Source organism: Polyodon spathula, chromosome 3, assembly GCF_017654505.1.
Source record: "Polyodon spathula isolate WHYD16114869_AA chromosome 3, ASM1765450v1, whole genome shotgun sequence".
Classification (NCBI taxonomy): Eukaryota; Metazoa; Chordata; class Actinopteri; order Acipenseriformes; family Polyodontidae; genus Polyodon; species Polyodon spathula.
Genome location: NC_054536.1, coordinates 84,296,530 through 84,324,444, shown reverse-complemented (window position 1 = coordinate 84,324,444; position 27,915 = coordinate 84,296,530). Strand labels below are relative to the sequence as shown.

The 27,915-nt window shown below is 38.9% G+C and overlaps 1 protein-coding gene across 5 annotated transcripts; it reads right to left on the bottom strand.

Annotated features, from left to right (window-relative positions):
* Positions 1–219: 219 nt before the first annotated feature.
* Positions 220–26,616, bottom strand: LOC121313528 (serine/threonine-protein phosphatase 4 regulatory subunit 1-like). 5 transcript variants are annotated; one of them, XM_041246178.1, is made up of 20 exons: positions 26,513–26,616; positions 26,312–26,356; positions 22,252–22,387; positions 21,711–21,817; positions 19,665–19,807; positions 18,837–18,983; positions 18,591–18,698; positions 18,187–18,252; positions 17,790–17,948; positions 17,399–17,526; positions 14,055–14,782; positions 12,871–13,043; positions 12,159–12,257; positions 8,315–8,500; positions 4,860–5,021; positions 4,288–4,388; positions 3,710–3,830; positions 3,448–3,576; positions 2,954–3,095; positions 220–1,407 (listed from the first exon to the last, which is right to left on the bottom strand). In XM_041246178.1, exons 1-20 carry the CDS (start codon positions 26,517–26,519, stop codon positions 1,244–1,246), a joined length of 3,051 nt encoding a protein of 1,016 aa, XP_041102112.1. In that variant the 5' UTR covers positions 26,520–26,616; the 3' UTR covers positions 220–1,243. The 5 variants fall into 5 exon arrangements, with proteins under 5 accessions (XP_041102112.1, XP_041102113.1, XP_041102114.1 ...); XM_041246179.1 differs by having other exon boundaries at positions 12,159–12,254; XM_041246180.1 differs by having other exon boundaries at positions 22,252–22,336.
* Between the last annotated feature and the right edge of the window lie 1,299 nt (positions 26,617–27,915).

The following is a 27,915-nucleotide window of genomic DNA, read 5'->3' as shown; positions in this document are numbered from 1 at the left end:
TAAGTACATGAACAGGAACAGTCAATGTCCTTCTCAAAAATATAAAGTGAAAACAGATTTTCATAACTAATGCTTGAATCTAATTAACAGGGATTTTATATCGTGAAGTTGGTTAGGTCTTATTCATATCAACACATTCGTATTATTGCTGGCAGTGGTGCCGTTTACAAAGAGTGGTTGGTTCAACAGCAATGTAATAAACTTTAAAGCCAACAGCAATGTGTCTGCATTTATTTTATTTGGACAGGTAAAGAACAAACTTGTATCACAATAGTAAACATGGCCAAAGACGAACTATCGTAATGGTGGCCCGTAGATATGTACAGAACATGAAAATAGTCCAAAGGAGAAGCAAAATAGAAGGTGCAGTATTTCATGATCAAGTTAAAATACCCGACTTCAAGTATATGTGCTTACCCTTTTACTTAATTTTATTTACCCAACATGGCAGCTTTTAAAACATAATAATAAAAATTGTTTTATCATTAATACTAACCCAATTACTGATTGGTTCTGCACATGGCTACAGCAATGTGCTGCACTAGAGTTTAAAAACATAACATTGCAGCACCAAGCCCTTAAAATATGCTGTGCTACATTTGCAAAACAATTCTTGAATTCACAGAAGGCTAGGACTGTACTTTGTACACTCTATGGAGCTTGTGATGAAGTCATTTACACAGATCTAAAACAAAAACAAAAAACTACACTGTAAAATGAGACTTCTTTATTTTTAAAGCTCTGTTTTACTGGCTTTTGCTACTAAGAATAACTGTTGTTAACTCCCCCCACACAGAGGAATGATTTGAAAAGTGAAATCCTCTTTCTTTAACCAAACCCCACTCTAAGCATTCAAGTATTTATTATTATTTATATGTTTAATTTTAGGAAGACTCTCTTAAGGCTTCTGTGGCAAGAAAATAAAATAAAAATAAGTGGGAAAGCTGTATCAACTAAAAAAAGATAGGGAGAGACAGATTCAGGTAGATGTCTGTGAGAGATGCCCTCTCGAAGCATTCTTAGTCATTCCAAAGTGGCTGTGCTACTGTAGTGCCAGAATTCACTGCGTGGCTAAACTGCCACCCTTTCTCAGGTAGTTTAGAGAGAAATTCTCTTTGTAGCCCTGTGGGTAGGTGGAGTGGGGTGAAGTCCATCCATCACCTCTGTCCAGCTGCCCTCTGGAGCTCTTCCTGGGGACAGCAGGGTGTAGGCTGTAATGCTGCTGGGAATTGGCTGGGGGTGCTCAGTATGTGGAAGAGGTTGTGCTCATGGCATCGTCAGCTAAACGGGTGCTGGCAGGGTGAACGCTGGCAAAGTACTGGACGTCCTTGTCCAGGTCCATCTGGAGTGCCACCAAGGTCTGTTCCAAGGCTTCCTGGTGTGAGCTGGCAGAGTGTATGAAATAGTCTGAAAGAGTCAAAACGGTTTTATTACATTTATGTTGTATTCTCTTATGGTAAAAAAAACAAACAAAAAAAACCCACAAACAATATTGACAAAAAGAAATCAATACAGTACTGTAAACTCAAACTTTGTACAGTAAAAATTGTATGTAGTTTAAATATATTTATTTGATCTACATTTTCTCTCCAGTTGAATAGAAAACCCACTAAAATCAGTATAGACCAGGGGTGGCCAAACTTCCTGACCCTTCGAGCCGCACACCAAAATGTTCATATGGCCGAGAGCCGCAAGACACACGCTGTAAAACATGAAATGTTTGCGAGCAAGACGTTTTAAACTTGTACTAGCATTGTTTTCAATATATATAGATATTTAATTCTCTCCAACATTAAAACGATATCTTGCACTTACTCGTGTAGTAGTTATTTCTTGATGGCAGCAAAATACATTAACTGGGATAAAGCATTTGCAAATGATGAACGGACATCGCTTTTTTAAAGTACAGGATTTGAACACTCCGATCAGGCAGTACATCGCTGTCTGGGATGCACAGGGTGTTGTTTTCCAAAGCGGGGTACAGGCTTGAATTTCTGAGAACATCACCCTCCGAAATTCTGCCTTGACAACCAACATCTATATACAGAAATCGATAGGACGAGTTAGCCACGGTTAGAAGCATAATGCTGTAGGTGTGTTTGTAATTGAAATACGTGGACCCTGATCGAACAGGAGCCTGAGAGACGCAAATATAATATGCATTTTAAACCTGCAATACAACATTTAAACATGAATTCTCTAGTCTAGCGCCCACTGCAAATTATAAAAAAAGATGAATTAATCTGAATAAAGGACGTTTGGCACAGGAAATATTCCATGCCGTGAAGGAGCATCTGCTGACTGCTAAGGCATGCTTTTAAAAGAGGCTAGTTTGTTTCTCCTGAAGTCTGATCCAGGAGGATATTCAGATGAAAATTTGTTGCGATTTGTTTCATAAATGTTGGTTGCTTGCCTAATGTGTAAGCGATTTGTTGACACTGATGTTTACCACTGTTTTCAGTGAAAGCAAACACTTTCTCCCAGTCTGGGTTAAAGCCTCATACTTTCATATATTACTCGTGGAGGGTTTGCTCAATGCCATTGTCTCCACAAAATGAATGAGCACTTCATAAAAAATTATCAAACTGACTCAACCACACATCAGGCTTTCGCTCAAGGTGATCGAAATAAGCATGTGAAAATGTGCGGTGTCGAAGGTCACCAAATGACGAAATGTGCACATGCAGGCTGAAATAAACAGGAGAGAAGAAAGAATAACAAAACACGAATGAATACAGAACAAAAACAATGAATTTGTATTTATTTTTTAGTTTTTCCTCTCTTATTTTCACTTTTGTTTATTACTCTTTCTTCAGTTCGAGCCACAAAGTGTGTGTCAGCCAGCACTTCACTGGGATCCGCAGTCTGGCCACCTCTGGTATAGACGAATTACTGCCAAAAAAAACAATCCTCGTCTGGCAATTTCTGAAATAACCGGCTTCCTGGGGCTTACCTTTTTCTAGAAGGCTATGCCGGAGGATTTTGGCGAGGAGGACTCTGACGTTGGGAACAGGGTCAGATGCCAGCTGTAGGAGGGGAGGCAGCATGTGCTCAGCAAACAGGTCCATGGAGACGCAGTCATCTTCAATCACAGACTGACCAGAAACAACACAAGGGTACAGCATTATCAGCACTGCCAACACATTACAGGTTATTACTGTTATTATTATTATTATTATTATAATAATAATAATAATAATAGTAATAATAATGTGTTGATGAACAAACTGAATGTGCGCCTATCTGGCCATAACTGTCTAACTGTAAACCTTGAAACTGATCTAAAGCATAAGGTTTTGTTTGCCTATCATGCACACTATATGAAATGACCATGTACAGTAAAATGATCACAAGGCTTTTTATTATTATTATTTTTGAATATTGACCAAATTTGACTTTTACTGCACTTCACATGCGATCATATTTTACTTCTATATATTTTCTTACCTGGCAGACAAAGGCAAAAGCCTGGCGGCCCGACCATTTAGGGCAGTAGCAGAATTTAGCGACAAGCTCAGCCATGAAATCTGCAACCAATGCTGAATCTGAAGAAAGCTTTCTTATGATCTCACGAATCTGCGAGAGAAACAAAAGTTTGCTTTCAAATACAAGAGGAATTCTGGAAACAGGTTTTGTATTGTATTAGTTGTTTCAGTCTCTTTTTTAATACACATGAACCACTACAGCCCATTGAGGCAGTTCATCTTACCAGCTTATAAGAGGTGCAGCGGACCGAAGAAATTTTGTCTGTACAGAGGCTGAATGCTAAAGGCCTCAAATAATCATAAACATCTTTGCTGCAGTAGAGATCTAGCAGCAGAACCAACTGCCTGGAATTAAACACAAAGTATACTGTTAGACAAATAAACCAGACAACTTGATAATTCACTTCGTGCAACATCAACATCCCAGTATTAGTGAAGCGGTTTTAATTGAAGTCCTCCGTGTCAGTAATAATTACTCCCAGTAATATGCTAGTTGGTCATTTTTGCTCACTTTCTTTGTGGAGCCCCAGATGAAACACAGCACATCTCTGTTTTGTTACTAAAGGTCCATACTCACTGTCTTTGACTGTTTTGGACCAGCTGATGCTGCATACAGATCAAGGGAACTGTAATCTTTAATAACTTAACATCTTGTTTAATGCCTTATGTGGGCTTCGGCTTGTGTTTAACAATGCTGGTCGTGTGGAAATATTTACTTGGTAACAAGAGACTGCTGTTTGCCTATTCAATATATCCAGCAAGGGATGCAGAACATTCTATAGCTGGCTTTTGAAAGACTTACTCAGCCAGCTCAGCTCTGAAGCGCCAGTTTCTGCTGTTGTCTGTGACCAGGAATTCTTGCAGCTGGTAAAGATACTCCCTCCTCATCTCCTTGTGCAGCAGCTGGAGGGGCACAAAGCAATCGTGTCTCAGTTTACACAAAGACAACCACGAGACTGCAGGGCTATCCACACAAACAATTAAACCCTCTACAGCGACAGTGTTACTCACAACAGCATCACAGCAGTACAACTGGTAATCTATTTGCCATTGTATATCCTTAACTTTTTATAAAAGGTACCATACATAGGCTTAGTCCAAACTGGGCCATGTTACACTATGGAAGTTACATAAACTGTAGTGAGCAAGTTGGTTTAAATGTAATACAATTAATGGATCTCTATAGAGGCAGTACAGTCAATTAAGATTAGTGCAGTACTATGGTTACTGCATATCTACTGGTTGTTATTATTATTATTATTATTATTTATTCTTTTTTCAGTTGCCACATAGACATTTTCATATACTAGGCTGACCTGTTGCATAATCATCATTTCTTGTATTTATTTACATGTTCTCGTGATTAGTGAATACCTTTAGGAAGTCATACAAGTGTCTGAGGACCCCTATCCTAACTTCGTCCAGATCCTTGAGAAAGCCATTGAAGACGGGGACGAGGTCTGCTGCAGTTAGCTGGTCTCCCAGGATGATGGCCAGCTCGTGGATGGAGAAGGCTAGTGTCCTTCGCACCTTCCACTACAGGCAGTAGAGGAGACAATCAACACACTAACAGTAACAGCAACAGCAACCAAGTGTCATTGACTTGACCAGGACCTTCCCTATTGCACTGGGTTCATATAACCGAAACTCCATAGCAAGTTAGCACTTTGAGATTATTTCAGAGGCCCCGATACAGTCGCATTTATCCATTGCAGTTACTACAATATTACCACTGTTTACAATGCAACCAGACCTGTTTGGTTTCTTGTGTGTTCTGGTTTGGGGGATCATCTCAAAGTCAACTTCAAGGAAGCAAAACAGAAATGTGTGCTTTCCAGCCCCTGTTCATCTTGCTAAGCCAGATTCTTGATGCGACAGGCAGGAAGTTAGTAATTACAGTACCTTGGTGTGCTCAGATGAGGAAGGTTTTAAAAAAATAGCACACACACTTCCTGTTGTTTCATTAGAGGATTCTGGGCCACAATGAGTTTCCCTGGCACACTTCACAAGTACTCAAGTGGCAATGGGTGATCCTTTCTTTGAATTCTAACAGCAAAAATCCTTCTAGGCTACCAACACTCCATCAGGATAAATTAAACAGCAGACAAGGTAAAATCAGATGCCTTGAGATTTTCCAGCCTTCCAGCTATGCTGACCAAAGGCTGAATACAAGGATTAAAACAAAAATAAAAAAGGCAATTGCACCAAAAGGTCTGGTAAGGAGTACAATAAACTACAAATGGTAGTTTACCAAAAACACACAAAAACATCCTCAGTAGCATCATCTAAGGGGTATGTCATAGCATGTCATGTGTTCACTGCCCACCACCGTGGATGCAATTTTACTGAGAGCACCATAGAAAATAATCAAGTACCAACTATAAAGTGCCCATGCCAAAGCATGTGGTCTGTATCATTGACATGGTCAGAGGTTAAAGCAATGCAGCATCGAAAGGGTTTATTTTCACTAGACTACACTAGTAATGGAACTCAAGCAAGAAATCCAACATTACCACAATAACTCCATGTATACAGTCTCAATGCTGCTGTAACTGCAAGGGTGCCAGGAACTTAATATGGCAGTCACATTAGGTCAGTTTCATGGTCATAACACATTCAGCATGAAGACAGAAGACAACCGTGAAAACATGAAGTCACTCCATCTAACGGTACAAGGAGATACAAGGCTTTGGATCTCATTATTGAGGAGTTTGGTGTTAAAACGAGAGATCAGGAGATGATTTATCAGTATGCACGACTATGAAGAGGTATGTGAAATAGTAGATTAATCAGTGTACATTTTTAATAAAGGTAACAATCTTATAACAACTGTCCTGCATGTAACACTAAAAAATCAATACAATCAAAAAGATAAATAAGCCCAATAAGAATATGGTCTTTTTTTTTTTTTTTTATCTTATTAAACGTCTCTTCGTATTTGTACTATGCTATTGATATGTTCCTTAAATAGTTTTTTTTTTTTCATTTTACACATCCTATTGAACAATTTCCAAGTGAAAAAAATATTCTAGAAATTTGTAGAAAATTAATTAAAAATAAAAACTGAAACAGCATGGTTGGATAAGTGTCCACCCCCCCCTTGTAATAGCAATCCTAAATTAGCTCAGGTGTAACCAATTGCCTTCAAAATCACACACCAAGTTAAGTGGCCTCCACTTGTGTTAAATTGTAGTGATTCACTTGATTTCAGGAGTTCCTGTAGGTTCCCTCTGCTGGGTAGTGCATTTCAAAGCAAAGACTCAACCATGAGCACCAAGACGCTTTCAAAAGAACACCAGGACAAAGTTGTTGAAATTGTTGAAAGGCACAGATCAGACGATGGGTATAAAAAAAATATCAAAGGCCTTGAATATCCCCTTGGAGCATGTTCAAGATGATTATTAAGAAGTGGAAGGTGTATGGCACCACCAAGACCCTGCCTAGATCAGACCGTCCCTCCAAACTGGATGATGGAGCAAGAAGGAGACTGATCAGAGAAGTTACAAAGAAGCCAATGGCAACTTTGCAAAAGCTACAGGTTTTTATGGCTAAGATTGGTCAAAGTGTGCATGTGACTACAATATCCTAAGCACTCCACAAATCTGGCCTGTATGGTAGGGTGGCAAGAAGGAAGCCATTACTCAAGAAAGCACATCTTGAATCCCATTTGAAGTACGCAAAAAAACACTCGGGAGATTCTGTAGCCGTGTGGCAAAAAGTTTTGTGGTCTGACAAAACTAAAATATGGTGCAAACCCAACACAGCGCATCGCCCAAGAACACCATCCCTACTGTGAAGCATGGTGGTGGCAGCATCATCGGCAGGGACTGGGGCACTTGTCAGGATAGAAGGGAAAATGAATGGAGCAAAGTACAGAGAAGGCCTTGAGGAAAACCTGCTGCACTCTGAAAGAAAGCTGAAACTGGGACGGAAGTTCACCCTTCAGCATGACAACGACCCAAAGAACACAGCCAAAGCTACACTGGAGTAGCTAAGGAACGAAAAGGTAAATCTCCTTGAGTGGCCCAATCACAGCCCCAACCTAAATCCAATCGAAAATTTGTGGCATGACTTGAAGATTGCTGTCCAGTTTTGAAAAAAGAATGGTTAAATATTGCCAAATCTAGGTGTGCAAAATTGGTAGAGAACTATCCCAACAGACTCACAGCTGTAATTGCTGACAAAGGTGCTTCCACCAAGTATTAACTCAGAGGGGTGGAGACTTATCCATTTATGATCTTTCAGTTTTGTATTTTTAATATATAATTTTTTCTCAATAAAACCTTTTTCCCCCTTAACAGTGTGGAGTATGGTGTGTAGATAAATTGAAAAAAATCCTCATTTAAATGCATGAAACTCTGAAGCACTGACACAACAAAACGTGAAAAAATTTCAAGGGGGTGTAGATTTTCTATAGGCACTGTAATTTAAAATGCAGTACATTTGCTAATACATTCCCAAAGACAACTGGGGGGTGTTAAACAAATCTTAAGCAGAAATCATATTGTTAATTAACGGTATACAGCCAAGTCAATTCGTAAAAAGTCTCTGCCGCACTCTGCTGGAAAAAATATTGAGTTTACACTTCCAGCTGCAGCGCCAGATAGCGGGATAGACTGACTTGCCACGGTACCAGGGAACTTTTCAATGAGACCCAGTGCACCTCTCACACAGCCTGTTTGCTGCAGCTCAGCCTGAAGCCAGACAGGTATACCAGTTAAAAGCGATCATTAAAAAAAATAAAAAATAAAAAAAAAATAAAAAAAGGCCTAAAAAAAAAAAAAATAAAAAAAGGCCTTATGTTCTAATAATTTCTATTGGGAACTCACCTGCATGTCAGAGGCCAGGGTTTCATAGGTGTCCTTCAGACAGTGCCAGTTCTGCCTGCCCAGGGTAAGTGCCACTCCAGGGAGACTGTGAGCGCAATGTTTAGCAATCTCAGTATCTACAGTCTGAGCTCGAGAGGGATCCGTCATGGACAGGTACTGGTCCAGTAGGGCCTGGGGTACAACATCCTATGGGAGAAAAAAAAATAGTTTGGCATTCAGCATTACTTATTGAAATCCCACAGTACGCACCTTTTGCCTTGCACTGCTTTTCAGTTTATGAGCCACAACTCAGAAAGCACTTAGTTTTTGAGTTGACTGCACCCCTCAACAGACTTCCAAGGTTTTTCAGTATCATTTTGTTCCTTAATATGTCTCGATTCCATTTCTGCCTGTTGCCAAACTGAATAATTGTCTGTTTAGATGCAAAACCACCTAATCTGGACCCACCCTTACTGCACTTCGGACAGTAGAACGCCATCACTGCAGATAACCAAACCAACATACCGAATGTAGCATCGCCGGTTTAAAAAATAAACACACGCATACAGATATATTTACACATCGGTGAATAAAAACGTTTTTGGTATATTAATGCCGACAGTCTATACATTACCGGGACCTGAAAACGTATCAATTCATCTCAACCTGAGAAATACTGTGTTGCTAAAAGAAATAATATAGTCATGTATAATAATTTACACGTGTGTGTTTATATATACAGTTTGTAATGTGGTTTGAATTACACTAAAACAACGAATACCTACAGATTGATATAACATTATTGAATCTGTCAAAGAATGTGTTCAATAACATGCCAGCAAGCCAGCACAACAAAATGAAACAGAGGTCAATGCCAATCTGTCTAATGACCATGATCTTTTAAAATATAAAATAACAAAAATATTATTTATTATTAGTAGTAGTCTTTATTATTATTATCAACAATGATCTATCTATCTATCTATCATGCAGTTTTCTCCGGGTGCCTTTCCTGTCTTCATATGTTTTATAGCATGTTTCACTTCTTCCTCTACCGTCTGGAACTTTTCTCGGATTGCGTTTTTTCTGTCTCGTCTTTGTCATCTGCTACGTTGCTCTTTTCATCTTAATATAATTATTTTATTATTACTACTCATTAAATCTGAGCTCCGCCTTCATAACACTGTAGTCGGAAGCCATAGTTAAGAGACCGTGTCGTTTATATTCTGCCTTATGACAAGAATACCAGTCTTAGTGTAAAGGCATTATGGGGCAAATGGGAGCCATGGCCAGACGGCCTTATAACCTGTTCCACAGTATAACGAGCCGCCTTATAAAGGGGGAACGTTATTCTTATTATTCTTATTATTATAAAGTTCTTCATAAGATCTTACATGGTCTTGCACCTTCTTATCTTCAAGATCTGCTGACCCCACATGTCCCTGGTCATTCCCAGAGAATGGAAAATGCTTATCTTCTGACAGTCCCTCAAATTCGTCTGAACTCTGTCGGAGCCAGGGCATTTAGTTATAATGCCCCTCGTCTTTGGAATTTGCTTCCGATTCATATCAGGAATGCTAGCACAATTGAATCTTTTAAATCCTGTTTGAAAACGTACTTGTTTGGGTCTGTTTATTTGTAGCTGGATTACACTATGTAACACAATTTTTGTTCCTGGGTAGTAAGTGTTATTTCCTAATTGCTTATGCCTCAAAAGGTATAGAAAATGGTTATTATTCCCCACAAACTTTGCTTTTGTGACCAGGACAGTGATATTTCAAAATATCACTATTTCCAATGGGAAAACGGGAAAATGTGTGTCTTTTCGTTCACAAAGTCAGAAAAAAACAACATATGAATCCAAATTAACATGTATTTATACTAAAGTAATACAAAAATGACTACAAAAGATTTAGAAGCGAGTAGTTTTTCGAGATTTATGATTATACTGTACAGTATAATCGTAAATCTCGAAAAACTACTCACTTCTATCCATAATCCACCCACCTGACAAGAAGCTGATTAAACAGCATGATCATTACACAGGTGCACCTTGTGCTGGGGACAATAAAATGCCACTCTAAAATGTGCAGTTTTGTCACACAACACAATGCCACAGATGTCTCAAGTTTTGAGAGAGCGTGCAATTGGCATGCTGACTGAAGGAATGTCCACCAGAGCTGTTGTCAGAGAATTGAATGTTCATTTCTCTACCATAAACTGCCTCCGTCGTCGTTTGGCATGACGTCCAACTGGCCTCACAAACTCAGACCTTGTGTAACCACGCCAGCCCAGGACCTCCACATCCGGCTTCTTCACCTGCGGGATCATCTGAGACCAGCCACCCGGACAGCTGATGAAACTATGGGTTTGTAGAACCGAAGAATTTCTGCACAAACTGTCAGAAACCATCTCAGGGCAGCTCATCTGTGTGCTCGTCATCCTCATCAGGGTCTTGACCTAACTGCAGTTCGGCGTTGTAACCGACTTCAGTGGGCAAATGCTCATCTTCGATGGCCACTGGCACGTTGGAGAAGTGTGCTCTTCACGGATGAATCCCGGTTTCAACTGTACCGGGCAGATGGCAAACAGTGTGTATGGCGTCGTGTGGGTGAGCGGATGTCAACGTTGTGAACAGAGTGCCCCATGGTGGCGGTGGGATTATGGTATGGGCAGGCATAAGCTACGGACAACGAACAGTTGCATTTTATCGATGGCAATTTGAGTGCACAGAGATACCGTGACGAGATCCTGAGGCCCATTGTCGTGCCATTCATCCGCCGCCATCACCTCATGTTTCAGCATGATAATGCACGGCCCCATGTTGAAAGGACCTGTACACAATTCCTGGAGGCTGAAAATGTCCCAGTTCTTCCATGGCCTGCATACTCACCAGACATGTCACCCATTGAGCATGTTTGGGATGCTCTGGATCGACGTGTACGACAGCGTGTTCCAGTTCCCGTCAATATCCCGCAACTTCGCACAGCCATTGAAGAGGAGTGGGACAACATTCCACAGGCCACAATCAACAGCCTGATCAACTCTATGCGAAGGAGATGTGTCGCGCTGCATGAGGCAAATGGTGGTCACACCAGATACAGACTGGTTTTCTGATCCACACCCCTACCTTTTTTTTTTTTTAAGGTATTTGTGACCAATAGATGCATATCTGTATTCCCAGTCATGTGAAATCCATAGATTGGGGCCTAATGAATTTATTTCAATTGGCTGATTTCCTTATATGAACTGTAACTCAGTAAAATCTTTGAAATTGTTGCATGTTGCGTTTAAATTTTTGTTCCGTGTATGTATATATTTTATATAAAATAATCGTAGCATTAACTGCGATTAACTTTTTTTAAATCGCTTGACAGCCCTAGTAATAATAATAATAATAATAATAATAATAATAATTATAATAATTATATATAATATTACAGAGAAGCCCACAAAGACAAAAAAGAAGCGATGACCCCACAGCAATACACATGCACCTTTGGGGCGAGGACAGAAATGTTTGTTGAACTGCCTTGTCTTTCTTAGGGACAAATGGGGTGTGACACTCCCCAGTCACACCCCATTTGCATTTCCCAGCAGAACTTTACTCATTTTGTGCAGAGCTAAAAGAGATGTACTTTAACGGCAGGTTGCAGTAAATTGCATAATTTGCATGTTGCTTAAGAAACCACTAACCGCCTTGCTGACGTGCTCCGTTTTTCATTATTGAACAACCCTTCTGTATGAACACAAGGACTGCTCAAGCGCCACTGCACTAGAGCATCGTCTACTACAGCAGTTGTGCCTCACTACAGCAGTTGTGCCTCACTACAGCGATCTTGCCTTTCGTGCCCAGAATAGTTACCTGCTGTTTGAATTTGCTCTCTTCCTCTGGGCTGAAGCTGCAGTCGCTCATCTGGGAGTGATCCCCGTGGATGAACCCCAGGGGGGATTCCAGGCTCTGCTTAGGAATACAATTGAATAGAACAAGTTAAAAAGAACTGAGAAGGGTGCTGCTGTGTACCTCATGTTTCTTTAACAGGATATCAAAAACAAAACATCAAAAAAAACATACAACAGTAAATGTTTAAAAATAAATTGCTTATCTTCTTTGCAACCTGGATAGACGCTAGAGTTTCCATTTAAACTCACTGAAAAGGTAATAACATTGGTCTGAGTGTGTCGTATCATTGAGATTTAGGCTGGCTCCAGCCCATACAACTTATCATTAGACTAATTAGCGATTTATACAGGGTAACCCCTTGACATGCATGCATGTAGGCTCATTTCCTGTCCAGGACAAAGGGAGATGCAATGAAGTGTTGTTGGGTAATTCTGTAAAGAAGTGGTTTTGTGTTTAAGACAACTGAGTGCACCTCTGCCAGTGTAGCACTCCGCAGATGCCACATGCTGGATTGTTGCAGTAAAAAAAATGTATACAACCTTTTGGTAAAACTCGTTAGTTTGTTTGTGTTTGTTTGTGTGTGTGTGTGTACACAAACCCTGATCTTGATACAGTCTTGCATGGACCATACCTTTATTATATAAAATCAACTGTTAAGTAGAAAAACTTCTACCTCTTTATCTGCTGTGTCAGTGATTAATGGCACTGGATCTGTATTGAAGTGGTCTGGGGTGGCTGCTTCCCTCCGAGTCTCTATCCTGTTATCAAAAGGCTCGTGGGTAGAGTTTTCCAGCTGGGATTCCAGCATTGAGGCTCTCAGGGTGGCAGTCAACACATCAACTTGTGCTACCGGGCAGAAAAACAACAGCAGCATCACAACAAAGGTTGCAGTGCAGAAGACGATGTCATCTTGCCATGCACTCATACAGAGCACTGCAATAAAAAGGGTTTCAGGAAACTGCACACCTAAATATCAGAATACATTATCAGCCAATGTGTACAGCAACCACAATAAAGAAAGTTGGAACAAACCATCAACCTCTAGTAACTTCAGTGTGTTTAACAACAAATCTAGCTTTGAGCCTTAACTGAACTGTTATTGTTAAATACAAAGGAGTTGTAGAGTTCCAACATGTGTTTTCCAAAAAAAAAAAAATCAAAGCAGTAACATTCTAAAAATAATATATTTGTGTACAAAGATTTAGGTTCATCTGTATTTCGTTAAATTAAATAACAGCAGCTTAAAATTTACAGTTTGACAAACCAGGTTAAAAAAAAACAAAAAAAAGGCAAGTATGACTTATGGTGCACCGTGCTGCTACTTGACCGGAAAGTCACTAATTATTGGACTGCAGCCAAAAATGTGAACATCCAGTACCACCAAGATTCAGGATAGATTGCAGTTGCCTGAAGCAGTACAATGCCCAAAAAAAGGGCAAAGTTATTTGAAGTGTTCCAGGAAGATAGGAAACAGCACACCAAGGTCCAATACATCTCAAAGATATTGTTATAACTTACATGCACGAGATACTGGCTCTAAAAGTCTCAAATTTGCTTTTTTTTTTTTTTTTCAAAGCAGCAATAATAGACATGTGTTTGCATTTTAAAATATGAGATCTGATGCTACAGGAGGCTAAAGACAGTTCTCAGTTTGCTTGCCTTACTTTCAGGAAGTCTGTAACTGTTTTACCTCCTAGGTCATTCCTCCTCAGGAGAGTCATTGAGGTCAAAGCAAGTTTCTGGCTGCATGCAACTGTACATGCGGTCAACTGGAAGCGCGCAACCATACATATGTCAAACCCCTTAAACAGACCTTGTATTTTTCTCCCAACCTGCTATTATCAAAAGACTGTGTACCTTTAACATCAGGGTCATCAACGTGTGGCTCAAGATTCTCTATCATTTCTTCCAGCTCCTTCCTCCGGGCTGGGCTGATGTGAGACAACTGACTCTGTGGTGAATGGGGCTTTGGGAATCCCTTCTGTCTCTCTTGGGCTTCCTGCGCCTGCTGCAACTCCAGCTCCAGGTCTATGAGGGGTAGAGGATTCCTCCAGTAATGGAATGAGTTGTACAGTTCCTGCTCAGGGATGGGTTTATCCTTAGAGATAGTCCCTGACAGTGTATTGGAGGAGGTGGTGGTGGTGGTGGTGGTATCTGCTGGTTTTGAATGACTGGAAGTGCAGAATAAAGGCTGGCTTTCACAAGTGCTTCCCCCACAGTTCTGTGGAGCAGAGTCCTGTAGAGGAGGAAACACTTGGCTGTCCTCCTCCTCCTCCTCTTGTTGGTTGCTAGATGATGCTGAGTCACAGAACTGCTGGTTCTCTTCTATTCGGCAACACCAATGGTTTTTGATGTCACAGCATAGCTCACTCTCCCTTGTCTCACAGCACTGGGGATTCTTCTCTGTCTCCCGAGACTGGGGATTCTGCAATATCTCAGAAGACTGCAAGCTCTCTCCAGTCTTGTAACAGTGTTGGCCATTCTCCTCAGTCTTAGTGGCTCCATCTTTCCCACAAATGCTGACCTCAGAATTAAAAGAGGGCACTTTGGTCTCTGAATCTGCTGTTGGAGTCCCTGTTTCAGAACTGCAAGATAATAAACAAGACTATTTCTCATAAAAGGACCAAAGGGTTACAGTGCAAGTTAAATCTAAAACAAAAACACATTGGAAATATAAAAAATAAACAACACACCAAGTTATCAAAAGTGCCCAGCCATTTAAAGTGGAGGTATCAAAAACACAAGCCAAGTTAGAAGAAACCATTGGGGCAACCTTGGCCAGCACCAAGCAAATAGGCTGTAAAAGCATTGGGGGAGGTCAAGGTTTCCCCAATTGTTTCTACTAACTTGGCTTGTGTTTTTCATGCAAGTTCGATCTACTTTTATCGTTCCAGATTTTGTAAATAATGATTGCGTATTATCCTGATTGTATTGAAAGCTTTCATCTGATTTTGCAAACTATTAGAATAAGCTTGATCTGTTCATTTAGTATATTGTAACATTTTCATGTTTAGGAAGTAGTACTCGGACAAGGTGTTGAATTCTCAAAATGTTTGTTTTATTTGAAACTACAGAGAATTCCTGTCAGACTGTCTCCATTCCCCAGGCTCGTGCACCCCCTTATATAACCTCCCATTGTTTCCCGCGGCTGTCCGGCTCATCAACCAGTCACACCCATGCTCTGAAACCCCCGAAAACAGCAACATGCATTCTCCCCACTCTCTCCCCTTCACAAGCGAAGTAACAGTGTGACCCGTTCCCCTTACCATACATGTCACATAAAAGACTGACAAGATAAACTGAACAGACAAGTTGTGCAACAAAGTAACTGTCTGATTGTTACAATGTATTTTATAATTTAAAAGTAAAAATATATGAAAGCATGACGACCTTATGTACAAAAATCATCACTAATATACAACTGAAGAACTGTTGAGCATTTATTTTTGTCTCATACAGTATTAAACAGCAGTATTTATATCTGCTAGTGAAAAATAAATAAAGATAAAGAAAGTTTATGTATTGATTTATGTATTCATTTACTTCAATATTTATTAATGTATTTATGGTTTTACTTTTGCCAACTAATAGGCTATCCTTCATCAGAGCTAATTCTCAGAAATTAACATTTTTATCCAGTGGAAACCACAAATAGCGTTATTCTTATCAACCAGTATCGAGAGGAACCGTACTTCCTTGCGCCAACAGGGACCACAATGAGTGTTACACTGACAGGAAACCAATTTTTGATCAAGACCAGAATCCTCAGCTGACCTGACTTCATCTTTCAAAATGCTTGTTTTCTCAACTAATCGTGTAGCACTGACTGAATAACACAACACGTTTACAAACTGAAGGTTATAGTTTCAAAAAATATATATTTTTTGCAGGCAAATATTCCAGTTAAAAACAGAAATAAATTATTTAATATAAATGAGACGTCAAAATAAATGCATTCCCTAGCATATTTCCATGTTATAAACATATTTCCAGATTTACTGTAATATACATGGATACAAGTGCCTGGGGTCTGCAAAAATCTACAAAAAAACACAAGAGAAAAAGGAGGACACTTTTACTTTAGCAAATTATTTCTCTTGCTGTATGACAGGTATTGACTTTTTTTCTAAATTGGTGAAATGGTGCTTTTAGCCAATTTACTTTTGTTGCGCCAATACCCTGAAAACATGTAAACTACCCTTGCTGTATAGTGTCTCGGGCAGTTCTCGATGATGACTTAGTGAATTACTGTTCCTCTCAATCTCCAAGTCAGCAATTTGTGGTCACAATGTGTTATGGTGATCCCGTAGACCTATATAAGGTTTATGAGAGGCCTGTGAAACTGTTCAGCAACTGTTATGGGGAAGCAGAAAGACAGTGGTGCCTTGGCAACTTGCTCATCCCTTAAACTTGCCCAAATCAGAAAAACTGTACTGGATAAAAACTATTTAATTTCAAACGTTTGGGGAACTACACGTTGTGTGTTTTTGTAGCCAGTCAGTGTTAATTTTAAATTCATAGAGCCTTTTCAAATGCACAATATTCAGGGCAAAGAAAAATAGAATTGCGCTACAAAACAAGAATGTGTCTGGGGAAAGAAACTCGAGATAGGTGTAATATTCAAGGTTATCCTTAGCCTGTCTTTAAAAACCGTTCTGTTACTTAAGTTGAAAGCAGAGATGTTTCCAAAAACTTTGTATATGGATTTATGCTCACTAGAACACTGGAACAAAATTCCACCTTCTCTCTGACAAATGTCTCTTCAAAATCTTTGGTAAGTCAGCACCTTTTCAAGGAGTTACAAGGGTGGCCTTGTATGGCGAGAATATTCAGGGACCATTCTGAGAATGCACAAAATTCCCCTTAAGGCAGTGCTTGCAGTTAAACAAGTTCTGTTTCTAAGGCAGGTACTGGTAATGACAAGCTTAAAAAAACAAAACAAGAACAGATAAACAACAATCATTATGTCACAAATGCTAAAACAGTAAAAGGTTCTCATTTAAAATAAAGAGTTTACAAGACTATGCATTACGGCAGATTCAGTAGCTCAGTTTTACCATATCATACAAAAGTCACTGACTTACACAAACTGGAACTGCTTAACTGAAAGGAAGGAAGGAAGGAAGTGATTACACATACACATATGCAGCTTAGAAAAGCAGCAGCTTTGTGGCTACAGAGTTTCCCATCAAGAGACCCACCTGCTATGGGGCTGTGTGCTGGTAGCAGCTCCTGGCTCCTCTTCCTCTTTGAAATACTGACCAGAGCTTGCAGGGTTTGCAAACGTAGAGATAAACTGGCCAAGAGACTGAAAGGCAGCTTGTCGAACCTAGAAGTGTGGTTCAGATTGTCATTACTATTTTATTTTTTGGTATCTCCAAACTACTCATGTTCTAATATATACACAAATGCACGCACATACATGCGCGCGTGCACACACACACACATACATAATAATAAGCTGTATAATGTATCAACCTACGAAGTTCATGACATTTAGACTACTAGCCTTTACAGCGGTCAGAACACTTCAGAAGATTAGTAAACTAAATGTACAAGAGGGAAAAAAAACAATGCTGCCAATCTTCTCACCCATCTGGAGGGGTCGCTAATGAGGTTGATAAAGAGGCAGGAGAGCTTTGTCATTCGGACTCCCTGAGACGTTGCAGAGGAAACAGTCATGAAGCACTCTGCACAGGCTTTCCGCACTCCCCACACGTTATCAGAGCAGAGCTGGAAGAATCGGGGCAGCTGCACAGGAAAAGCACACAAGAAACAGCGTTGGGAGTCAACCGCTTTCCTTTTTGTACAACAGCCAAGCACACTTTAACAGACTGGTCATCTTTGAGGCAAAAGTTAGGTTTTATTTACAGAAAATTGCTGAGCTTTTGCTGGGTTTCTGTCTTAGATAAAACACACCATATACACACCAATTTAAAAATATAAATATATTTCGTGTTCCAATTTATTTCTTTTTTTATATACCTACCAGTAACTCCTCTGTAGCCTCTCGGCCCACTACAGTACAGATGTCTCCGAAATTGGCTGCACATACCTGCCAAGACAAAATCAAAGGCCCATTCATGTAGACATCAAACCTGATATGCTGCAAATATGCTGTCACAACAGCAAAATGATGGTATGCATCTGAAGAAGTTTCACAACGTACTGTATACCAGCGAGGCTGGTGGTGGCCCAGTAACTCGCAACTTTCATATGAGGATCAAAGGATGACAGAATGCATCTCCCTTGCCCTCCAAAAAGTGCACCCCTTGATACTAAAACTGTAATTTGTTAATATTAAACATCCTGTGACACCTGTCTATAAAAAACTTGACTTAGGTAAAAAGAATTAAAAAATAATTGGTAACAGTGACCCATATAGAGGCAAACCTTGCGAACGTGAAACATCCTGCAGTCACAGCACATCTCACAAAACCTGGGGAGGAAGTGTCGCTCTGTGATATCTTTCCCCACCATAGGTGCCATTTTACAGATAATCTAAAAAAGGAAAAAAAAAACCTATAAAGAAAAGCCAGCAAATTTAAAATGAACCTTCCCTTCCTGGCTTTGTTTAGCATATTTCCACATTAGACCATAAGGCAGCACAGGGATTAAGAGACAGGAAGGGTTACTTACGGCCATGGCTTCTGTTTTCACATCATCGTTGCTGTCGGGGGCTATCAGGTCCACGAGGACCGGACATACTTTGGTCTCAATGTCACATCTCTCAAGGAGTTCCTGCTCTAGCAGCACCAGTAGTGCTGCCTGACTTGTCTTTCGAACCTGCAGCAAAGGGAACAGCACACAGGCTTCAAGGCTCAGATCTAATTTACGTCACTTTACAGAATACTGACTGCCTATGCAGATCTTGCTATAGAACAACTGATTTATGTTCTTGCAGGCATTGGTCCAAATGGCGTAAGTCACCATGACACACTCACCAAAAGAACAAAGGGGTTGACTTGATTAAACTGTACCCCACCAGAATAAACCAGTTTGTATTTTTCTTTAGGCTATGACCAACCAGTCAATCCAGGATTATGCAATCACACGATCTCTGCTAATAATTCTGTACGATTACTTAAAGCTGCATAACTTGTTGTCAGAGGCACTGTAAAAATAATGAAGAATTTGACTTTCTTTTGCATAATCCTGGAGGGTCAGTAAGGTCAAGGGCTCTATTTTAGGAAGCCTTTTATGCAGACAGCTACAAAATGGCTTAAAATATGTATAGTAGAATAATACTGAGACACAGAATGGTGTATTTTGCACCTTTCAATTGCATTACTTCAGAACCATTTACCAAGACATCCAAGTAAAAGAAGTGTTGGGTAAGAAAACTCTTCCATCGTTCGCCTGCAAGTTCTTACACATGAATCCCCTGATACAGAGATGCAATTGCTCCAAGATTCCTAGGAAAACAAACAGACCTAAGCATACAACTCCTGTATCCAGTATTATTACCTGATTATTTTGGTCTGCAAGGTATGCAACCACAATCGGTAATAAATATTTGGAAAAAGCATAAGGAATGGAAGGCCTGTTTTCTTGGCAGAAAATAGCAATGTGAGGGACCTGCTCCATTAATTCAGCTCGCACAGTTGGCTCTGAAACAGAAAAATAAATAAATAAATAAATAAATAAATTAAAATCGGGTCTTGTTAAAAAAAATTAAAATCTTCTTGTTTTTGTTTTTGAATGATTAATAAATACCGTAGTAGCTCTATGATCAACACAAAATAAATGCTAACATAGTTTCCAATATGTTTTACCTGCTTTGTACATAAGGTTGTAAACATAATTTTAAAAAAAGAAGTTTAACATGTACCTATAAATGAATTTCTTATCAAAGCTTAGGACATCTTGGCTGTTACCAAAACATTCCCTGATCCATGATTCTTAACTCTAAATATGAAAATCAACACCTACTGTACTGCATCCAGTTGAAGGAGGCCATATTGTTATGCAACACTACCACTGATGTGCTTATACAGTACTGTGAAAAAGTTTTAGGTAGGTGTGAAAAAATGCTGTAAAGTAAGAATGCTTTCAAAAATAGACATTTAACAAATGTCTAGACAATTAACAAAATGCAAAGTGAGTGAACAGAAGAAAAATCTACATCAAATCAATATTTGGTGTGAACACCCTTTGCCTTCAAAACACCATCAATTCTTCTAGGTACACTTGCACACAGTTTTTGAAGGAACTCGGCAGGTAGGTTGGCCCAAACATCTTGGAGAACTAACCACAGTTCTTCTGTGGATTTAGGCATCCTCAGTTGCTTCTCTCTCCATGTAATCCCATCAAGACTCGATGATGTTGAGACTCGATTTAGTTAATTGATAAATATAATCTATTAACGTTTATTTTTGAAAGCATTCTTACTTTACAGCATTTTTTCACACCTGCCTAAAACTTTTGCACAGTACTGTGTGTGTGTGTGTGTATATATATCTTTTTTGTATTACTCTTGGTAGAGTCGCACGATTCAGAGTCGGTAGAATTTCCAAAACCATATGTTTATGTGCTGATTTTTAGTTCTGTGCGAATCAGGCTTTTAAAATTTTTTTTAGTAGTTGCCAACTGATTTGACCCCATTTTTTCTCCGAATTTGAAATGTCCAATTGTATTTTTAGGCTCAGCTCACCGCTACCACCTCTGCACTTACTCGGGAGCGACAAAGACCAACACACGCTGTCCTCCGAATTTTAGAAGTGGATATACCATTTGATCTTAGTGCACAGGCACTAAATGTCTCTAGCAGTGATGTACAGTAACACCTTATGGACTAAACTCCAAAGTGAGCCACCCTAAAGTTTCAGAGAGGAGTAGTGTTGCTGGCACAGGCCTGACACAGCAAAGAGTGCACAAGAAATACACCAAACTTCATTAGAGGTAGCCATTGAAAACACAGAAACATAAAAGGCAAGAATAAAAAACAGGAAACTTAAGCTGCAGCTCTAATCACACCCCAAAGTGTACATTTTCCTAACACTGCGGTCAACTGACTTCTTTTACATACAATTTGACTACTGAAAAGATGTGTGGGTGGTTTGTTGACATTCAGATGGAAGGCTGGGGAATAGTGTGCACACACTGTGTGAGCCAGCAGATATTACTGCTGAAGTGCTAAACATTTAGATGAATACTGTACTGGTACAGTTTTCACAGTTTAAACAGCCACCACTTGCTTTGCAGCTAGAATGCTACCAAAGTTTTTAACTCCATTTACACCATCACGCTTGCCTTGTGTTTTGGGATTTGCAGGTATTTTAAGTTACTGTTGCTTCTCAATGTATATAGTTTTCATAGTGTGCTGTTATTTTCAGATCCCCAATTAAAGCACAAACACACCAAAAGGGTTTCAACACAATAAATAGGTTAATAGTACTTATTTTGTCTTTACTGAAGACAACGTTCAGGACTTCAGTAACAACATACTGGTACTCACTACTAGATCAGGTCAGAATATTAGAAAAAGTTCCCCAGCAATGCACTAGCTCTTACCCGAATCATCTGCCAGTCTGCTAACCCGCTCCAGCACAGTGATGCAGTCCTTCTCATCCTCGCTTACTGCCTTTAAAGTATCCAGTAAAGTTCGAGCCACCATTTGTCTAGTTCGATAAAGAAAAATTTAATAAATAAAAGACCACACACAGTGCTATACATTCAACCCCGTCATGCACTTTTTCTTTCTCTATTTACGTATACTAAAACTTGCATTATTCAAATTGAGCTCTCCGCAGAAATCAGGTGCTCACAATCAGATGAGGGCCATTGCCGTTGACTGGGCTAATTTAAATTTACAAGTGAAGAAACAGCTGCTTTGATTTGAATGACTGCTCTGTGGAGAACAGCGATTCAGAAAAATTCAAGCAGTTATTTCTTCTGTTGTTTTCCTTGGAAAATTGGTAAATTAGCCCAATCAACACTAGTGACCTATGGAGAGCTCAATCTGAATAATCAAATAAATTAGTGCGTACAACTCTATAAAAGCTAGGTTCTGTTTTTCTGATCACCCTCCATATTTCTTCTTTACATACAGTACCTGTTAAATATGTTTTCACTTGCAGCGTATTTATCCAGTCTTCCCAGTGGCGTCAACATCTCATCTTGTGAAACAAAGTCCAGGGCTGAAGGTATAATAATGACATCAGTCTCTGAGCTGTAGTCATCCACACCAACTATCAGAAACACCAGAAACACCACTTATAATTGTAATAATTCACCCCACACAGATCTGAAACATGACATGCACGCTTATTTCTTACACCATGGCTTTAAAAAGAGTGAGAGAGAAAGAAAAAAGAACACTCAGACAGATGCACTAGATAACAAAAACAATGCACAGTAAAATATGACTTCTTACAAGTGCAACCCAAAGAAGAATCGAGATTTTGAAGAGATTTGAAAATTACAAGAAACTAAGTATGAGCTAACAATAGGAAAAGGTGCAGTGCTACTGGCTAAAAGGAATCGTAATACCACAGTACCAGACCGGTCACAGTGTATATATTTCTGCATGGTTTCTTTTAAAAAGTATTAACAAAGTTGGCAATGTGGGTGCTGTAGGCCGTGTTCACCTGGCCCATAACTAGCTATGAGGAGTGGTGTTTGAAGAAGGGCTATGTTTATAATAACGGCTTTATTTGTAAGCAGAGATTATTTTTATTATATGAATTCACTAAGAGGAGTCAGGGTCAGTAAGACGATGTTTAAAAGTAAGTCATTGTATTTTTTTAGCTGCCTGGTGTGCCGTGCCACCAAGGCTATATTGATTTCAATGCTGTTGATTTTGACCTCGGTAGAATTTAAACTGTGGTTATGGCCCTGGCATTCACCCATTGAAATGTTGCATATAGAACTGCTGTTGCAACTCAATTTCTGCTACCCTAAACCAAGTCAAAAGTCAATCAGCAGAAGAATTGGTGCCAACACAGGGGTGTGCAATTCATATCGCCTGACGCCCGGGACAAGATTTGCGTGAGGGAAAATAAGTTTTATCGTTATACTTTGCCCGTCAGACAAGCACTTTTTTTCCCCTCTTGTCACAACGTTCTGTTGCTAGAAAATATCCTGTAGATTTCTAGTGAGTCACGCAAGGTCCTCAAAACTCTAACCTGCAGAAGTCTCGCACATAAAAAAAATAAAAAATTAAAACATCAAAGCAAAAATATATAGAGTATACATATCCTTTTCATTCACATACCCTCAGTCACACACAGTAACAAACATATTTGAATGCAACAATACTATTATTACATTGCCTTTGTCTACAGTAAAGCTTGACCGCCAGCTCTAGGAGGCATATTTAACAATAAATATTAGTATTACAAAAATATTATGAAATATATATATATATATATATATATATATATATATTATATATATATATATATAATAGTGTTTAGGAAGATTGCTAAGGAGATTGTTTTCCAACAAAACAAAATGATTTCTCTTTATCTAATGGTCATATAGGAAAACAAAACATATCAAACAAGCACCATCACCATTCCTCTGGGTAACGTAGTTTAGAAACCAATTCTTTAACCTATCCGATCTGTTGAACATTCTGTTTCAGGTCTTACTGACATAACGTGACTTTCGGCTTGTGTACCAAGGCAAATATCCATGAAAGTACACTGTATTATACCTTTCTAAACAGCTGAGAATCTGAAGATTATTAGAGAATAACATTTTCACTCTGATGAAACATACCCTGCAGTTACCTAGTTTGAATGTAAACGTTTTTAAAATGTACTTAAATTAATTTCTTTAGAAATGTCTCCATAAGTGCAATTAAGTGATCTCCTACCTAAAAACCATAAAAGTATCAGTGGCAACCACAACTCTCAGGGAGTAAGAGCAGACATAATTTTATAAATAGTGTCTGGTATTCATTTTACACCAAATTGTTTGACGGGTGTGTAATGTGAAATTCGTCATCAGATAGATCGGTCAACTCATCAACATCTTCTGTAAAGCATTCCATGTAAAGTAATTTAGTATGCTCTCACGGTAATACTGTGCTTTAAAATCACGGTATATACAGTAATTGAAATTGAAACCTATGATGCTGAAATGCTGTAGTTCATAATCAAAGGTATCTCTATCTGACATAGATTGAATCTTTTTAGTTTAATTATTTTTGTTTTGTTATGTGTCATGCACAAAAAAGAGATGGGCTCAGTTTTGGCAAGTACGTTTCGACTGAATTACTTTCTTTATTTGATTTAATGAAGAAAAAATATTAATTACAAATTGAGTGCGTTAAGTGTTTAATAAAAGCAAAATCCTAAAAAGTATAATTCATTTGTGTGTGTGTTCTGTGGGACGATGGGGGGGAAAGCAGATTTAAGAAGGACAAGTAGATTCCTCTAGCATTTTTGTCCCTTGGACAAGAAGTTTTTTTCAAAAATTGCATACCCCTACAACATGTATGGTAAGTACCGCAATGTGGAACAGGTTGGTGACCCCGCACGCCGCAAACGAGCATCTTAACCACAATGCAAGAGAACTGGGCTTGTCTGCATTCGTGGGTTTAGAGCTTTTAAAATTATCTCAGGAGCATAGTGGAGGCTGGGCACAACCCAGTGCTTAAAGCCAACATGGCACGACCCCCTACATTTGAGCAGAGTGAAAGCGTTGCCCACCACTGATGCACATACAGGTTGTGTTACATGCAGGCCCAGAAACATCACATGGGTCGAAAATGATCATGGGTTAAATTAAGTTGGTAAGGATTCCGGGGGAAAAAAGGTATATTACAAACTTGAGGTCAACCCAGTACAAACTCTTCATGCATGGTGGAAACCAGGCACAAGACACGACTCAGGACCTTGCACAATTCTGATACAGGTAGTGAAGAAACCTTTGTCTCTACTTGTGTTGGTGCTAGTCAGTAAAAACGAAATGAATAGCATCAAGCATGGGCATGCATTGCACAAAGTTTACAGAGCAGACATTCCACCACTGGGGATAGATATATTATTCTAATAATGGGCTATGACAGTTTCCAACCTCAATTTCAAAGTACAATTCTGGCTATTTACCGACTAAAGAATGCATCCTTTCATTTTAATAACGTGCCATTCTGTATAGTAGTCTGCAACAAGCAACCAAAGTTTATTAAACACTGTCACCATATAAGGTCTCATGTGTCCGATTTTTAAAATTAACAATTTAGCGTGGCAACATTTCCAACTTTAAGTAATTTAAATGCAGTGTGAATCTTGAGAATGTCTGACACAAGCTGGGAACGGTGGTACCCTGACTGCCGCTACCGCTCACCTTTGCTCGAGGTTTTTTAAGAGGGTTCAGCACACGAGCAATCTTGGTATTACTTCGGCTAATTGGAATTTACTACGTCAATAACAACAACGAAAAAAAAAGAAGGAAAAAAAAAAACCTACAACATACTTGTAGCCCGTGATATTTTTACACAAGGCACATGAAATAGAAATTCCTACCCACTGTATTACATGTGTTAGTTATTAGATTGTATATCCAGGGTTAAACGCGCTTTTTATGCTTACGAACTGTTCAGTTCAAAATACATCATGGTGACAAAATACAACAAGAACCGATACAGCTTCTTTTGAATTTTGCTCTGTAGATCATTCGACATATAAATTATTATATATATATTTTAATTATATATATATATATATATAATATATATATATATATATTATATATATTCTATAAACAAAACAAAAACAACCCCACAAACGGTGACATTCAACATATGCCTTGGAAAACAATAAACGCCCCTCACTGTTTTCAACTAACTATACAACAAAACTTCCAGCTGTAGCGCTAGACTACAAGTGCGTACGTAGTACAGCTACAGTTTTCTATTATTGTAGTATCGTAATCGGATCTCTCCATCGAAAAGTGAAACAAAATATCTGTTTATTACCTTGACCAAAATTAACCAGCTCCAAAACTTATAAAAGGGTTTATTTCCGGATGCTGCTCCCAAGGCCTGCAGACCATCCGGGAGTTCCCTATCAATGGCAGTATGTATCTTCTTTATCACCATCATCATCATCATCACAGTTTGAAAGTTGCATGACAAAAAAAAAAAACAACTGAGGCAAACTTACATCCGTCAATGTCCTCCTGCAAATCTTCCTGAAGCAGGGATAAATCTGCAAATAGAACAGAGATGTCAATTGCTGACTCGACGGCGCACAAGCCGTGTTATCGGAGGGGGTGGGGTAAAAAAAAAAAAAGGCGTTGGAAAAGATGTGAAGAAAGATTCGGTTTAAAAGCGGGCTGTTGCAGCCAGAGTAAGAGGTACGTACCAGCCATCTTGTCCTGGTGCTACATTTAAAGTGGCCTCTGTGACTCTGGCAACAACTGGGGAGGGGGGGGCACAGCAAGCCTACAGGCGAAGGGGTGGAAAGAAACCCCGCGTTTCCCCTCCGCTGCATAAACCATTACACCATCTAGCGGACTGTAACACGAAAAACACAACACAGCATAAACACAATTCTATTCAACTCTATGAACACGCTTACGTTACTCATTCAACCATTCTATTTTTAAAGTTTTACGTTTGTTATTTACAGAAGACACATAACCACTGGTTATGTTGTGCAGCAACAAAACGGAGACGAGTATGTTTACCTTCAGTTCAGAAACAATTAAATAATCACATATCTCATAATATTTTATTTGTGGGTAGTTTTTATTGTATAATACAATGTGTTATCGTGTTATGAAAATATTTAAAAATGAACACTTTAAAATGTATTTTAACAATAGCTGAAAAATACCCAAATCAGGACTTTAAAAAAATAATAATGTAGTGAGTGATGTTTTTGTGGTTGAATTTGTACATATTGTATATCACCTACTATAACTGTTGTTGCTACAGTATTTTTCTAGATTGACCATATTTTCCAAAAGGTCTTTGTTTTTCCATCTTTTCACTATACTTTTTATATGTTACGTGCGGTACGCTGGGTGAGAAGAGACATAAAAATAGCATGTACCTCACACCATCTCTTTTCCCCTTTTGATGCTTTCCTTCCAATTGTGAACTGGAAGACAACTGCGCGTGCTCCGGTTATTAATTTCAGCAGTAGGATTCGGAAGTATGACTTTGAGTCACGGAACTCCAGAAAATTTACCAGTCATACTCTAAAGTACATCCTGTCTGCAAAATCACGTCAATATATAGGGTTTATTATTCCTCTTACTTTAAATAAAAAATGTGCGCATTTGTCATTATTTTCTATGTTTTCTTCTTCACATTATTCAACGGCACATCACTGATTCAACTTTATACTAATTAAGAAGCTAGGAAGGAAGTGCATGTGGTGACATTAAGAATGCATTTAAATTAAGGCGAAATCCTGTGTGATACAGGAATCATCATAGTAGAACCCACTTTTTCAGTCATACGTCATTTTCCAGAAGATAAAAAAAACAAAACAAAAAAAACATGTTTAATAAAATGTAAAAACAATAAATAAATAATTGGGGAGATATGATGGTTCATGTTTGTTTAACTGCCTCAGAAAGACTGAGACAGTTTACATACAATATAGACCCATTTCCAGTATTGAAAATGAATAAATGAATAAAAAGACTCAGATATGGTTTTAAAAAAGTCAATGCATGCAGTTGCGTTAATTCAGATGATCTAAAGATCCAAATGTTGCTACTGAAATAACTCAGATTTGTGTTCCAAATATCTAAC

Excerpts from the sequence above, each read along its gene's own strand:
- LOC121313528 (XM_041246178.1), bottom strand. Across the intron at positions 14,783-17,398 it reads AGCACACAGCCCCATAGCAG|TTCTGAAACAGGGACTCCAA; the intron begins GTGGGTCTCTTG and ends ATTATCTTGCAG. Across the intron at positions 3,831-4,287 it reads TTCAGAGCTGAGCTGGCTGA|GCAGTTGGTTCTGCTGCTAG; the intron begins GTAAGTCTTTCA and ends GTTTAATTCCAG.